Here is a 17,685-nt window from a genome sequence, read left to right as displayed (position 1 = left end):
ATAGCTGAGAATAAATAAATAAGCTCAATGTAATATTGATTCTGACATAGCCAATAGATCAAACTAAGTAAAATGCCACAATGAAACAAGACACATATATTTGAAAGTACCACACAATATTTCATGACAACGAAGTTGCTCACACACTAGCATAAGAGAATACTATGACGCTTAACCCACATATATAGGATGAACTAATAGGCCACCATGCAACTTGGCATACTAGATGGTGTATAAAACCTAGTTCATGTCTGCATTCATCATCCACTGAGTATCAAGAAGATCTCCCAGCTTATCACTAGTCCAGTCCATGTGGCCCCCATCCGCCTCCATGGTCGGAGCCACTAAAGAATTACTAGCTCCCATCTGCTCCTGTTGCTGGCCAATAGCCAAGGTGGCCATCTGGCTATTGCTGCTACTTCCATGGCCAGTGTGGTATAGGAATGGTGACCAAGCCTGGGCATTGTTCATGGAAGTAGGATGTCCACCAAAGCTGTACTGATTTGTGCTGTAGACACCTCCATCAAAGGTGGGGCCCTTCCAGATAGAAGCATTTGTCTGTGACAAGGGCTCAAAATCATAAAGTCCAATGTCATTGATGCTATAACGCTGCTTCTTGGTGCCATTTTCTTTCCTGAGGAAGTACTTTTGAGCATGGCTGGAAACCTGCACTGGGGTCTTGGTGGTAACAAAGTGCCTAGAGATGTTCTTCCAATTTCCGCGACCGTACACATGTAGACCACGGAGGAATTGCCTACAATGAGGTAGAGTTTGAAGTGAACTAATTAGACATAAGTTTAGATTCCATTTCCATATATATTCACGATTGGTAAATGAAAAATATTATATAAACACCTCATCATAGTAATACCTCATAACCTATGCTTAATAAGGGTACTAAAACTTCATGTGACAAGCATTAAAAATCTGTATGAGATGTTTAAGGATCTAGCAAATAACTAACCTATGCTCGTTTGTAGTCCAAAACCTCCCAGTGTGTTGGGTCTCCTTCCGAGGAGTTGGCTTCCTCCATGGAGTCTCCTTCACACTCCTCGTGCCGAACATCTCCACTCTTTGATAACCATAAAATGATTCCATGTTGCCCATGGATGGATCCCCCAAAAACACCCCAAAGGGTTGATTCATGAGGTTGCTACTTGCTTCCACATGTTTGTTGCCACTCTGCAATGCTTGCACCATCTCCACCATGACATCAATGTACAAGTTGGTTACCTGATGCTTCTCCTTGCTAGGGAACATTGCCTGGAGCTCATCCACAATTTGATTGTGCTTCTTGTTCATATCACTAGCATAATTGTTACTGGCGTTGTCCCTTGCAACGAGAGATTTCACCATCTTGATCTCGGAGGCACTCCACTCTCCCTTGAACTTAGGATCCATGTGGTTGAGTACTACGCAACAATTGGTAGTTTGAGCTAAGAATGAGGGTTGTTGGGCTGTGGAGATTGGCAAACACCAAGGCTGGTATTTATAGGCCTCATGTGAATCTTTTTGTCCTAATTTTGATTAATTGGACAATTGACTTTGATATGAAGGCAAAATTGATAACAAAGTCAAAGAATATTATACAAGCTATATATATAGTATATCTCTACTTGTGCGACTTTTTTTCTTAAATGCATTAATATTTAGTGCTAGAAATTTGCTATAAGCACCATATACACATTGTTAACTTGCCAACGCCAACAGTTTTCCTATGCAAAGCACAAACTTGAGAGCAGAAAAGGTAGAGAAACACTAGTGCAGTCTAGTTTGGTTGTGGAGGTGAGGTTTCAAGGCAGACCCATGTGCACCGAAGTATGTTGCCATTGACGGGGGTGACATGTGTGGTCATGCATGCCCATACCACCACTGAAGTCATTCCTAGGCACAAAGGATAGAATGATACCAACATCTAGTTTAGCTACTATTAGTTGACTACATCGTCATTGGGGAAGTCTAATGATTGCAATGCTTCATCTCACACGTGTGATATATATTTATCTATTCAAATATCTTGATGAGCTACTGCAACATAAATGATCATGAACATTTCGAATCTTGTAATATATGGATATCTTTTCTTGTGATATGGTACATAATAGTTTTATTTAGTACAGATGTACCAAATGAATGTTAGTATAAGTAATTTTGTTAATTGGAAGTATACAAATAGGTTAGTGTGTGGTTGGTTTGGTCTTCCCTGTTTTCTTGAGAAGTGGTTTCGAATGATATGAGAAGATATGAATTGCATGTTTTCTTTAGACTTTCATGATTTTATGTATGCATGCAGGATAGATTTGACTAACTAATTTGGTAACAAATATTTTTGATTGCATCATAGATGAGTCTTTGTTGATTAGTTGCAAACCATTAGTGGTATTTCTATCAAAGGCAATAAGTGCTCACACTACTACACTCGGATCTTTCACAGCCACGTCGTAACCCCCATCGTAGTCTAACTTTGGCCTCGGCAGTAAGCTGTCAGCAGTGATGGTCATAACCTTCACCCTCGGCATCTGGGTCCGACTGTGGTGTACACTAACACTATCATATTGGCTTATGATCCGTCCGTGATTAGGTCCTTACATCCCTCGCATTGGAGCATGACCCGACTGTGGATGTACACTAACACCGCCGTATTGGCAAATGATCCGCCTATGTCGAGGCTATCAAAACCGTCATGTGGGCACATCAACCACCTGTGTAGTGGTCACCAGCACCGTCGCCTTGTACTTTGACCCAACTGTCAACGGTGTAGGTTCATTATCGCTTCAACGATCGAGACGTCTGTGTAGAGGTTAACACCACCATCTCTTCAACGTATGATCCGCCACTATAAAGGTCATGGTCATGGTCACCTTGCACCACGATCCGCCTTTGATGGTCGGTGTCGGGTTACTAAGGATTCGACGGTGATATACTTTTGATCCCCGTGTGCATCGTACGTATAGCGACGATGGTGATAACAAACAATGAACGATGCTTATATCTGACGGTGATAGAATTTCATCCAGTTTCACAGTAGTTACTAATTTAGCTGGGCCCTTAATAGCTTTATGAACAGAAAGCATACATATATATAATCATTACATCCATAAATCTTGTTCACAAACAAGAGTACTTTTTACAATAACAATAGGTGCTACAATAATATCTTTCTCAACTGATGTCTTAATCCAAGCGGTATATAGAGCATACTAAAGGTACTAATGTATATAGACTTACATAACGAAACGACATAGATGTGCTCCTTCTTTGTGGCACTCCTGCTTGAAAGGAAAAATGAATATAATTAGTGCATCCTTCGGATTGGTAGCCAATGCACCATGGAACCCCTCTTATTCATCTCTGATCCATAACCTGAACAAAGCAGTAGAATTAATAATATTAAACATACCATTCCTTTAGTTAACAAGCCAAAATTGGCCTATACATACATAGAATGAAAACAACTCCCTACCTGAACAAAGACTGTCGTGATGACAAAATGTAGGAAATGCACCTTTACTGCTCTCCTAATGACTCCATGAACAAGGGAACTGTTGGTATTTATTAACTTGTCACTTGTTTAGTAGCCACCTATTATAAACCTATATCTCCTAACATTACTTTACTAGGTTGTCATCCCTAGTGATGATGCCAGAGATGCTTGTTGGTACTACATACCATTACTACTAGAATAATACTAAGTAGTTCTTTATTAATTTATGTGACTAGGAAGAATATATATATGAATGAAAAGGATCTGCAGGCGCACAGATAATTATACCATTGTAGCACTTCACCCGGGAGTATTCCAGGTATCGTTATTTATATTTTTACCACATGGAAGGTCTAGCATAGACATGTATTGATAACTTATACTATTGATGGAGAAGTAAACCATAACCAATGTTCTACTCATAACAGGGGTAAGTCATAGAATAAGATATATAATAAGTATTGACTAATAATAATGATAAATCACTTAGAGTACTCCTTTCTATGGCATTAGCATGGTCAGGTAGAATATTAGTGGAATAATTCCTAAGTTATTCTTAATTACAAGTCAAAGCATACATTGATTAGTGCAATTATATCTAGTAGTCATTGCTAAGATCATCTTTATATCTACACATAAGGGATATTACTAAGGAAGATTAAGAATAGAGCTTGTTCTTCCTTCGTAACTGGACCCTACATGCGCCTATATTTGGGGAGTGGACTACAAAGGACTCAATGGGAGTGTCACATCCACGATCTACCACATGACCCAGAACATAGGGTGTATCTGCAGGTAAACAACATATAAGCACCATGCTTACACAATGTTGACCACTCACCCATGGTACCTTAGAGTGAGCACTATATGAACTTATGCATGAACATGATGATAATCTAACTATACTAAGCATATAATCAAAGTAGACGATGAACATTATAATGAAGAACATGAATAAGATGAATACTAATATTGTCATAACAATTATAACTAGTATATAGAAATAATGGAGGTACAAAAGAGGGGGTACAAAGATTATATCAAACCACGCTCTTGACATGATCAGGAATCCAAGCAAAGTCTGCTTGCCTCCCTATAGACCTAGCCTAATTAGCCATGCCCTAGAATATGGTAGAGCTCTGAGGATGATTAGGGTTTCTATCTTCTTAAATGACTTGATGAATGGGGTTATGTCAGGGGGTGGCAGGGGCTGGTATATATAGGTCGGAGCATCCAACGTGAGTCCTTGGATCAAACCAACTTAAAGGACAGCATAGATGCAACCTAGGAGGCGGTGGAGAACCGACATTCGAAGGAGGGGCCTAGGGGGCTAGGTGGCCTGTAGGTGGCAGTCTTTGCCTCTCTACCTCGGCGTGGAGTCCTCTTGAGTCTTCTAGAGTCTTCTGGTGTCCATTTAGCTATAGAATATGACATGTAGGTCCACCTTGATGGTTTTCTAGATAAACCCTGCAGAAAATATAGATTCACCAAAACTCATGGAATTTGTTAGTTTAAACCCCTAGACCTTCATTGGTGATTATATTTATGCCCTTATACATGTTATATTGATGGTTTATAATGGTTGTTAACTACTGTTAATAGGAACATAAGGAAGATAGTAAGGTCTATTCATATGGAAATGCCCTCTTGATCTACAAAAGCGGATGACACAAGCATGGAGGACATGAACTTTTCTACGGTCCATGTCATATGCAATGAATGTTCTATACTTCCCAACAAGCACTACTATAGATTGATTTATCATTGTCACCACTTTCACTGCTGTAGCGATAGAAGCGACAATGTGATATTTGAACCATCGGTTGGAACGATAGCGAGGCCTCCTAGGACTAAAACTGATAGTTCAAACTTCTACCACCGATGGGTTAACGATAGATGCGGCAGTGGTATTGGGTGTAACACCCCAGTGTTAAGCATTGCATTTAGCATTTGCATTTCATGAGAACAAGCATCATCCAAGCATTCATGAGCATGAGCATATGAAGTTTCATTTCATTTACCTTCTCTTTATCACATGTGATGTTGCTTATATACTTACATATGCTTGTAATCATGTATGAAATGGTTGTGAGGTCATAAAAACACCTTAGACACATCTAGGATGGTAAATGGAACAATTTTTGTATTCATGGCATGAACCAATTTTGCTCCTAAGTGTTGGTTTACTTGGAAATGCCATTTTCATGATGCTAGTTTGACTAAAGTTGAACAGTAGTTTAGAGAGCTTACATGGCTATGTGACCTAAATAAAAGTTGTAGTTCTTGTCATGAGTAACAAACTTTATTTAAGGGCCATGAGCTAATTCAGTGCCTAACTTAGTCAAATAGAGCTCACAAGTTTCAACTTAATGTTGTTTGTAACTTAGAAAATTGTCAAGTCCTAAACCGGTTTACAATTTCAGAGTACCCCACTTTGGAGCACTGTAATTTGAAAACTAGCTTGAATTAGGCCATGATCATTATAGCAAAGTTGTAGTACTCACGCAGCTCTACACTTTGTATTACTGAAGTTTTAAAAAATTCACCATAGATTAGGAGATAAAGGTTAGTGAACAGGGCCGTTTCAGTTGGCCTGATGGCCTTTTCAAACCGTCCGGACGCGCACCAGTCATGGTTGACCGGCTCAGACGCCGTGCGCCGCGTGTCGCCGCTCGCCTGCCCATGCGTCGCCTTGTAAAGAGGGAGAGTGAGCCGGCTGCTTCCATTTCCACTCAATTGCGCCCTCACTCTCTTCCTCTCTCTCGCTCTCGCGCTCGCCAAAGCAGAACCGCAGTGTCGCCATCACTGCCGCACCTCAGTCGAGCTCACTCATTGCCGCCACCGTGCCACTGTCCAATTGCTCGTGCGCACCACTCGACCATCACCTCCTCCACCTCGCCGACCACCCATTGCCTTAACCCCAGCTAAGGTAAACGCCTAAGGGCGAGTTCGCCGTAGCCGCGTCCTCGTCGGAGCACCGCTAGCTTGCGCTCGCCATGGCCGTGCTCCACCGAGCTATCTCGCTCACGCTTTTCTCTTGTTAGGGTTAGCCTAGGGTCATGTCTAGCTCATGCCGCTAGCCGTCGAGCCAACGCCGACACACTGGCGTCGGAAGGCGGCTGCTCACCGCTATGCTCTCGCCACAGCCATGCCATGCATGCAGCCAAGCTTCATCGCCGTTCCACCATCGCCCTCACCTAACCCTAGGTCTTCATTAGGTAGCCCTGAAGCCTCAACAGTGCTCGCCTTGGCTTGCTGCCGCCGAAAACGATGAGCCCGCCAAAGCGCAGCGTCGCCGCCCACCATGGCTGCCGTCGAGCTAGCTCCGGCGAGCCTCTGAGCCAACCAAGGGCACCCGTAGATGCGGAATGGGTTAGGGAACACGTCGGGGGTGACGCTACCACCGGTGACATCACTGTCGGCGAGCTTTTCGCCGGTCAACCACTGCCTCTACCTCGGTCTCATTGGCGCGTGGGCCAAGTTGACCTACGGGCCCCCGCTGTCAGCCACCGTGGGTGTATAAACCAGGTGCACCTAACTGTAGCGCCCGAGTAAATTTGATTTTCTTTATTTATTTCACAGATTTTGTTGCTAACTTGCAAAAATTATATCTAGAGCTAGGAGTATCCAAATGTGGTGCACCAAATTTTGTTGGATTCATCTTGAAGTGTACTATCTGATAAAAATATGAAATATACCATTTAGGGTATTTTCTGGGAGAATTAAATTCAGCAAGATAAGTGCTTTTAAAATAGTTTCTATCTTGTAAATTGCATAACTTGAGCTCGGAAGGTGATAAAATTGTGATTCTAATTTTGCTGGTCTTGTGTTGACATGCTCTAGCTAGGAAAAATATTAAACCTATAGTAAACATACTTGTAATATGGTCTTCCTATTTAATCTTAATTAATTGCTAGATTCTAGTGAAATTAATTGGGGTAAAAATACATAACATATGATCATGCAAATTATTACACAGTATTTCATGATACGAGAAAGTAAGAAAAATATTAAATCTGTTGTTTGACACTTTTCACTATGCTAAACTATTTTTGCTAAGATAAGCATATGCAACTTGTCATTTTTGTAAAGGTAGCTATACTTGTCCAAGTGGCATGAAATTTGTACAGTAGACTATTAGGGTCATGTGTAGCCTACTGTAATTTTCTCGGAATATTGAGCACTGGAAATATTTACTCTGTAAATCACCTTATTATCTAAGGAAATTAATAAATGAATATAAATAAATTAGTTAGGCTTAACCATGATGTTTTCTGTGGTGTGTGTGATGCATATAATCTGTTGATACTATTAGTGAGGCTTAGAAGTATTTGTCTATAGGCAACTAGTTCATTATTGCTTTATAATTCAACTAGATGACTACATGTGTAGTTTCTGTTGTGGTGATGATTTCATGATGATAATGATCTTTTCTATAAATATGGTTAATAAAAAAGTTGTAGATAACTTACTTATCTACCTTGTGTTAAATTTTAATAGTCATAGGCCTTGTGGTTTGAGAATTATAGCTATTAGAACTCTGCTGTTAGAAATACTTGCTCTCTGGACAGATCTGAAAGATTGAATTGTTTGACCTAGATAACTGTTGAATCACATTAAGATGATTAAAATAAAGTTGTAGACAATTTCATAAGCTTTCCATAATGTCCACAACCATATTATTTTGATGTGTATAACTCCAGTTATGGTCAAAACAATTGGCTGCTATCTTGTAGTCCAGAAAACGATTTACATACGTGTTTGTTGAAGTTACTAGAGAAGAGATATGCACCTACTCAGTAAAAGAAAATATAACTTGTTATCACTTTAATGCAATGGTGCTGAGAACACTTATGAGGATGCATTCATCACATCATATCATATTATACATGCCATTATATATGCATCCATGATATCTTATTTCCTGCTCATGCATATAGGATTGTCCGAAGGGATACCCCTGTTGGAGTTCGAAGAAGAGCTAAAGGAACAACAGGAGGCACCTCAGGCCATAGCTCCAGAAGGAGAGGAGCAAACTCTTGAAGACTTACCCGAGTGCCTAGACCATAGGACAACTTCTTTTATCAAAGGCAAGCCCCAGAGCATTTTAAGCCTCCCATGTTTTACAAAATATCACTTGAGTCCTTTATGTTTGATGCATTAGGTTATAAGAGTTGAATTGGAAACACTTGATGCATAGAACTACCTTGTCTAGATAAATATACCATTAACCCTATGTAGGTCTAGGATCGAATATATGCTTAGCCATGCTTAGACCGGAAGAAGTCGGGTGATTTCCTATCACCTGCGAGATATAGGTGGATACCAGAGCACGGTTGGCTATATTTGCTATCGTGGAAAAGAACCATGGGGTAATGTAACTGGAGGTTGGACGGAGTCTATGCGTAGGTTGGCTCATGTGATTCCGTCTATGCCGATTAAGGACCGTACCGTTGTTGGCGCTTCTATCGAGATTGAACACATGCCTCTCACTTAGCTGGCCGGATAACTTGTTCCAACCACGAAGCCGAGTAGCTCAACTCAGGCTTGGCCCCATTCTATAAGTACGTACTCTGGATGGTAGTAAGGATGTGTGGGGAGCTAGACATGAGCCCAAGGGTAGGCCAGGCCTGAACGTCCTAGCAGCTGGTCGTCCTTGATTGTGCGGCGCTGATCGAACCCACGAAATGTGGACCTAAGTTGTACCAAAGGTGACCGTTGATCTAGTCTACCTAGGTTTGTGTTAGGAATAAATTCCCAACGGGTTAAAATTGATTCGAATCGCCGTCTCTCTCGGACAGTGAGAAACTTGGCTAGTTCCAACATCATAGTAAGTGTATTATGGAATGATGGTTATGATGAACATGGAATTACTACACCGGCTGTGGTTATTATTGCTATGCTACTAAATGATATACCACATGTTTGGCACATGTTAGTTGCTAATATAGAGATGAATAGCTATAATTAACTTGATGACCGAATTATAACTATATACTTGAATTGGTAAGCTTTTTATGCAAAATGTTGTCAAGCTAGCTCCACTTATATAGCCTTGCATAATTCTTGGAGTCACTTTATTTTTGGTTTATGATAGGTAAGTCTAGCTGAGTACCTTCTTGTACTCAGGGTTTATTTCCCATTGTTGCAGATAATACGATATATCATGGCTACTATAAGAACTACTTCTGTCCTACCGTGGACGAGGAGTAGGGCCCTGGGCAAGGCATCTCGTGTTAATCCCTCTCTTATGCTTTTGTGGGATTGTGATCATGAGCTGGCACCGTATTTGAACAACGATGACAGATGTTGGTTTCAAACTCTATTTGCTTCCGCTACTATTTTACCTGAACTTGGTTTGTAATAACTTTTAATCGTACTCTGATGTATGGAACTATATTTGTGAACTTTATATAACGTGTGACATGTATGTTGAATCATGTACGATCTTGGTTGTATGTTGGTTGAATCGAGACCCTTCATGATACTCGATGGACTACCAGGTTTATATGGGCTCAAGTATGACAGTGCGACCGCTTGCGGGCTGCTATTCTACTTATGCTCTTATAAATTGGTCGGTTCTGCTACAGCTGGCATTAGAGCAGGATTCAACATTAATTGCCACATGTGTATTTAAAACAATAGTTTTTGTTTCCCAAAACTAGTTTTTAGCAACTAATAGCTATATATTTAGGTGTGTGAATCTAAAGTGTGCCAGTGATCACTTCCTTTATGGCCAGTTAAGGATTTCAGGTGGCTAATTAAGTACTAACTTGGGGGTTTTATTTTCGTCGTCCATACGGTGTGCAATTGTATGGATGCCATTCACTTGAGTGGTAATGTATGGATTAAATACCTCTATGCCCAAGGTAAGATGCCACTCATCATCACAGTGGCATACCGCAAGATGTGAGCGTGCGGTCTATGGGAAGAGTTAGCTTTGATACTGAAGTATATACGGAGGTATTTAATTATGGGTTAGCCTTGATATGGATATATATGCATATTTATATGTATATATAGGATGTATTTACTTTCGGGTAACTTTAATATGGAAGTATATATATGGGTATATATATATGGAAGTATTTAGCATGCAACCTAGAGCCCAGATTTTTATTTCTGGATATATACTCGTGGGGTTGGGCTGAAATGAAATTCTTGTGCAGGTACACTAACAACTAAACGTGTAGCCCGGCTAGCTATGTTATATATGAGAGAACGCAAATATGCTACCGTGTGTGTCGTTAGAAGTTTAATTTTCCTAAGTTTGTGAGGACATACGAAGGCCATCAAATCACCATTACTTCTGCCACCTGAAGCCAAAGAGCCGCGTACCCACTACTCTACATATACTTCAGGCCCAATGCCCTCTGAAATGATCCCTCTTGTTCATCCATCATCCCCTTCTCTTCCAATCTACAAAGAAAATGTCGGACAACCCCATCAAGTTTCCAGGCAGCCTATCGTCCAGCGAGGACGAATTGCCTTCCCACCACTTCTTTGAGGATAATGTATCCTCCAATGATGGGATGTCTGATTATAGTCATTCGTGGAGCTCCAAGATGGAGGACCTAGAGGAGGAGGATGAGGACGAGGACGACATCGACGCCGACATCGAAGACAACTCCGACGACTCCTACTCTGACTCCAACTCCGACTTCGCCTCGCCTCCTCACAAGCGAACGAGGATTAAGTAGTTTATAGTTAGTATAAGTAGCTTTAATAGTTTAGGTTAGTTATTATGCTTCCAAACGAGTACAATCATATACTCATCCAAATTGTATCTATATGTTAGATATATATAATCAATCAATGAAAAAAATTCTATTCGCACAGATTTGATCTCTTCAATGCCACCTTTTTTATACGTAATGCAAAACAAGTTCTTTCCAATACTACTTCCAAATGCCAGTGCATGGATTTGATCTCTCAACGAATGTTTTTTTTATTTTTTTCTGCATATTTGTGAATGAAATGGGGAAAAACTATCATGTACGGTTACAGTTGTTTCTAGGAGCATCTGAAAGTAGTTTCACCACTGACAATCACTGTATTATAGCGTTGGATTAGCGTGGCAATGGTTGGCTTAATACAGACACTGTTTAACTTATCCCGTGCCGTCCGTTCTCGCTGCCGATCAATTTGGGCCATTTGTTTGGCAACAAACCTAGACGCGCTCGGCCCATTCTGAACTCCCCTTGGGACCTATTAGTGCCTTGGCAGTAGTTCGACCAACTGAAAACTCCAATGCGAATTAGTTCTCCCCACTCGTTGTTGCTTCATCTTCATTCTCCCCACCCATTGCTTCATCTTCAATTTGACCCGTCACCTGTACTTGTCCTACCTCGAGCACCTTGCATTGTTGTCGTGGACAATGCCCCATGAAGGTTAGATGGATTCGGTCACCCCCTATTTGCATTTGGTTCCAATTGGTTTTGGGTTTGGTAATAGTTTTGTTCATATTAGAAATTTCTTCATTGCAACAAATGTCTTACTTTGGAAGAAGCCATTTCAATGCGATCAACCTTGCGTTTTGGCGGCTAGGGGTGGCACCAGGATCCTAGATGATGTTGTTTGCTACTTGGGGATGGATCATTCACTTGGACCGACTGTTCATTGTTGAAGCCGCTGTTCGTCACCTTCTCAGACCACAAAATTTGACAAGAATCGTTCAAGACCCTGTTTATGGAGTGATTTTTGTGCTTTGTAGGACTGGACAGGAAGTAGACATACTTTATAGATACAATGTTTCCATGGATGGAGATGCTATCATCTTCGCTATGGTTCACTACCTCTAGCTTTTGGGACCGCATCAACCAATTGAGTACCTTAGCTACTGCCTACGCAACCGACATTAAGTCTTAGAATTTGTGAAACTTTTTTGTTAATGAAGTTTATATGTACTGATGAAACCTCTGGATTAGTATGTACGAGTACTGCATAATCATTGAACTACTACTTTGGTTGAACTGTTAATTGAATCAGTTGGTCTTGATTGTGGTCCATGTGTACACCTCTATGTAAGCACAGAGGATCCAAAACATGCCTTCTTCTATAGGCGGATAGTACCCTGAACTGCTAATGACAAAGCATTTCATCTTGGCAGGAGTGCGAGGGTTTTGAAGGACGTTTTGGCACCTTGGTGGGAGGCAAAAGCATAGACAAAAGACCTAGGCCGACCTCTTCACTCAGAGCATGCAACACTTTAAACCTTGACTACTCCATGGCTGGATCTAGCTCCAACTCCTCCTAATGGTTGGCACCATCCTAGGGCACCATCATGAGAAGAACACCGACTTCTAGCAGAGGAGGCTCAAATGGGAGGGGGCCACCCATCCCATGCCGTGTCGAGAACCACCCCTACGGATATGAGCCACCACTTTTGTGCCGCTGTGGATTTTGTGGAGTGATGGAAACATAGGACGTCGGTACCACAGATGCTATAGGGCAAATAATGTAACTCAATTTCTTTCTTGTTCATTTTGTTTTCGTAATGCAAATGCTGAAATCCCACTGTACTTATGGTAATTTGGTTTTTTTGTAGCTCGACTTAGATTGCGGGTTCTTTAAGTGGCATGATCCCCATATGGAAAATTTCTGAGGACTTTGATTTTGGATTTATGTAACAAGATTTGGGAGCTAAAGGTGGAGGCCAATGTTACAACAAATGAAGAACATCTGCAGGAGGAGGAAGAAATTATGCCACAGATTGAAGAAATGGCCAGGGCTCCAACGAAGATGATGGAAGATTACGTACCTTTGAGAAAGAAATGTGCTTCGTGTTTTTGTTTCACCTATTTTGTACTTATCTTATTTCTTGGTATGTTCATTGGCAAGTTGCTTAGTTCACCGTAGTAGATTCAAGTATCAATTTATGTATCGGACTGAAATCTAGCACTTTTGTACTACCATTGTTGAACTAAATGCAAGATGATTAACTAGGTGTTCAATTTATTAAACTGTAAATGATAGTAGATCCAAGTATCAATTGATGTGTCAGACTAAAATCTATCACTTTTGTACAACTATTATGGAACTAAATGCAAGGTGATTAACTTGGTGTTCAATTTATTGAAGTGTAAATGATAGTAGATCCAAGTATCAATTGATGTGCTGGAGACATCCTACTTCCCTCTACACTGGGCCCTAGTACATGGGCAACCAATTTATTGAACTGTATATACACTCTCCCACGGTCCTACCACACCTTCCTCCCATCCATTCCCCACTCTGCTCCCTTGCTCTGCTTCACCCTGCTAGTGTCAGACGAAAGGTAGCCTCTCGCATGCTAACTGCTCCTTCACCTCCAACCTTGCTGGCGCACAAATCTTCAGCGCGCCATCCCTGCTTCTCTGCTCCAGCTAGATCTAAGGTAACTGCACTGGATTTGCTCCTTCACCGGATTCTATATTCCTTTGTATTTCTCTCTCATGCTCTCTGCTCCTTCACCTCCAACCTAGCTATATTAATTTTGTTGGATCTATAGATGAAAATGCATCTTCTCGTTCTAGAGTTTGTGGCCTTATATATCCATGGACTAAAGCTTGTGAGCCTTATTATCCTTAGTATTGGTTCACCGAATCAGTGCTTTGTGAACAAAGTCGATGAGCTAAATAAAAGTGTACCAATGGATGTGGACAGGGTTGTAGTGGTCAAGGCTCGGGATGACATGGAGATTGACAATGATCCCATGGAGGTCGACAATGATCTACTGGATCTTATGGAGATTCACAATGATCCCATGGAGGTCGACTAGGATCTGCATGGAGAATGATTAATTATGCAACTAATGATGTACATATGAAGGCCTTTTAACTTTTGCATAATGTCGGCCTAATTAGTATCTACATTTTAGCTTTCGGCATGCTTGTTAGCTTGGTAGTGTCCACCTACTTATTCGGTATGAATGTATGGAACTCAAGTTGGATTCCTTTCAATCCAAGAGTACTATCATTGTGCTTTCCTTATGTTTTCTAAGTGCGTGTTTTGGCTTTCTTTCAATGTAAATATGTGTGCCTTATTATTCACCATCGAACTCAAGTTGACTTCCTTTCAATCTAAGTACTGGAATTGTGCTTTTCTTAGTTTTCTAAGTGCGCAGTTTCGCTTTGTTTCAATGCCAAATGTTAAGATTGTGTGCCTTAGTGTTCAATTCCAAACGCTGGCATTGAAACAAAGCGAAACTGCACACTTAGAAAACTAAGAAAAACACAATCTAAGTCGAGCTATGAAAAACCCAAATTACCATAAGTACAATAGGAATTCTGCATATGCATTGTGAAAATAGAATGAACAAGAAAGAAATCGAGTTACATTATTTGCCCTGCAACATCTGTGGTATCGATGCCCTGGGTTTCCATCACTATTCAAAATCCACCAAGGCATCTTCAAGCCACAGCGACACAAAAGTGGTGCCTCATATGCGTAGGGGGGGTGCTCAACACGGCATGGGATGGGCGTCCCCCTCCCATTGTAGCCTTCTCCGCTAGAAGTCGGTGTTCTTATCGCGACGGTGCCCTGGGATGGTGCCGGCCACTGGGAGGAGTTGGAGCTAGATGCAGCCATGGAGCAGTCAGGGTTCAAAGTGTTGCACACTCTAAGTGAAGAGGTCAGCCTAGGTCTTTTGTCTATGCTTTGTCCTCCCGCCAAGGCGCCAAAACGTCCTTCAAAACTCTCACACTCCCACCAAGATGAAATGTTGTGTCACCGGCGGTTTAGGGTACTATCCGCCTGTAGAATAAGACCTATTTTGGATCCTTTGTGCTTACATAGAGGTGTACACATGGACCACAATCAAGACCAACTGATTGAATTTGCAGTTCAACCGAGGTAATAGTTCAGCGATTATGCAGTACTCATACATACTAATCCGGAGGTTTTATCAGTACATATAAACTTCATTAACATAAAAGTTTCACAAATTATAAGAATTAATGTCGGATGGGTAGGCAGTTGCTATGGTACTCAATTGGTTGATGCAGTCCCAAAAGCCAAAGGTAGTGAAGCATAGCGAAGATGATAGCATCTCCGTCCATGGTCACATTGTATCTATAAAGTATGTCTACTTCCTGCCTAGTCCTATAAAGCACAAAAATCTCTCCACAATCAGGGTCTTGAACGATTCTTGTCAAATTTTGTGGTTCAAGAAGGTAACAAACAATGGCTTCAACAATGAACAGTCAGTCTGGGTGAATGCTTTGTCCCCAAGTAGCAAACAACATCATCTGAGGTCCTGGCGCCACCCCTAGCTGCCAAAACACAAGGTTGCTCTCATTGAAATGACTTCTTCCAAAGTAAGACATCTGTTGCAATGAAGAAATTCCTAATATGAACAAAACTGATACCAAACCCAAAACCAATTGGAACCAAATGCAAATAGGGGGTGGCCGAATGCATCTAACCTTAATGGGTTGTTCTCCATGACGACAATGCAAGGTGCTCAAGGCAGGGCAAGTACAGGTGATAGGTCAAAATGAAGATGAGGCAACAGGTGAGGAGAATAAAGATGAAGCAACAACATGTGGGGAGAACTAATGGATTCATATTAGGGTTTTTAGTTGATCGAACCGCTGCCAAGGCGCCGACAAGACCTGAGGGGAGTTTGGAATGGGCCGGGTGCTTTTGGGTTTGTTGCCAAACGGACGGTCTAGATTGATTGGCGGCGAGAACGGACGACACATGATAAGTTAAACAGTGTCCATATTAAGCTAACCATTGCCACACTAATCTAACGCTATAATACAATGATTGTTAGCGGTTAAACTGCTTTTAGTTTTTTCTAGAAACAACCGCAACCGTACATGGCAGTTTTCCCCCTTTTCATTCACAAATATACAAAAAATTAAAAAACATTCATCGAGAGATCAAATCTGTGCACTGGCATTTGGAAGTAGTATTGGAAAGAACTTGCTTTGCATTTCATATAAAAAAGTTGGCATTGAAGAGATCAAATCTGTGCGAATAGAATTTTTTCTTTGATTGATTACATATAACTAACATATATAGATACAATTTGGATGAGTATATTATTGTACTCATCCAGAAGTATAATAACTAACCTAAACTATTAAAACTACTTATACTAACTATAAACTACTTAATCTAAATATATGATCCTCTCGTGCTCACCTCGCTCGCTTGGGAGGAGGCGAGGCGATGTCGGATTCAGAGTCGGAGTCATCGTTGGAGTCATCATCGTTGTCTTTGGCATCGGTGTCAGTGTCCTCCTCATCCTCCTCCTTTGGGTCCTCCTTCTTAGAGATCCATGGAGGACTATAATTAGACATCCCATCGTCGAAGGAGACGTTCTGCTCGGAGGAGTGGCGGGAAGGCAATTCGTCCTCACTAGACGATGGGCTACTTGGAAACTTGATGGGGTTGTTCAACATTTTCTTTGTAGATTGGAAGAGAAGGGGATGATGGATGAACAAGAGGGGTCATTTCAGAGGGCACTAGGCCTAAAGTATATGTAGAGCTGTGGGCACGTGGCTCTTAGGCTTTAGGCGGTGGAAGTAATGGTGATTTGATGGCCTTGAAAGTTGAGGCAATTCAACACTCACGCTGAATTTACCATCGGTTGACCAAAATGTGTGTCCCAGTCGGCCTGACTTTTCATGCGATGGAGGAAATGCAACCCCAATACCACTGTCGCATCTATCATTAACCCAATGATGGTAGAAGTCTGAACTGCCGGTTTAGTCCTAGGAGGCCTCACTATTGTTCCAATCGAAGGTGCAAGTATCACACCATCGCTTCTATTGCTATGGCAGTGAAAGTGACGATAGTGATAAATCAATCTGTAGTAGTGTCATAATAATTAGTTGACACAAAAGGGCAAGATTTAGGCCTAGTGTTTAGTGAGGTTTGCATACTTCCAAGTCATTGATGTTTGCATGCACCAAGAGTTGTACACATGAGGCTTGTAATCATGAAAGATCACGACAACCGTGTTTGCGGTGTGGCCGCTGGTGTTATACGAGGATAAGAGGCCCTTGGTAGTTTGGCCAAAGCTCTCCATAATGAAGATGGTGAGCAGCGGTCTAAGAGACCACATGGAGACCCATTTGTGCATTGGGAGGTCTTGTGAGCTATCCGTGGGGTTACCCGACCAAGAGCTTAGCCTTTGCTATGGCATCCTTGCAATGGTCTCCAATGAGGACTAGTGGAAAGCATGAGTTTTCGATACCTCAAGAAAAACA

The 17,685-nt window shown here is 41.4% G+C and overlaps 1 protein-coding gene across 1 annotated transcript; it reads right to left on the bottom strand.

Moving 5' to 3' along the window:
- Nucleotides 1–240: 240 nt before the first annotated feature.
- On the bottom strand, nt 241–1,401 carry LOC136527100 (transcription factor DIVARICATA-like). Its single transcript, XM_066519719.1, has 2 exons — nt 965–1,401; nt 241–754 (listed from the first exon to the last, which is right to left on the bottom strand). The coding sequence occupies exons 1-2, from the start codon at nt 1,399–1,401 to the stop codon at nt 241–243; spliced, it is 951 nt and encodes a 316-aa protein (XP_066375816.1).
- Nucleotides 1,402–17,685: the final 16,284 nt, after the last annotated feature.

The sequence above is a fragment of the Miscanthus floridulus genome, chromosome 19 (genome assembly GCF_019320115.1).
Source record: "Miscanthus floridulus cultivar M001 chromosome 19, ASM1932011v1, whole genome shotgun sequence".
NCBI lineage: Eukaryota > Viridiplantae > Streptophyta > Magnoliopsida > Poales > Poaceae > Miscanthus > Miscanthus floridulus.
Note: the sequence above shows the minus strand (reverse complement) of the source record. Positions and strands in the feature narration are given on the sequence as shown.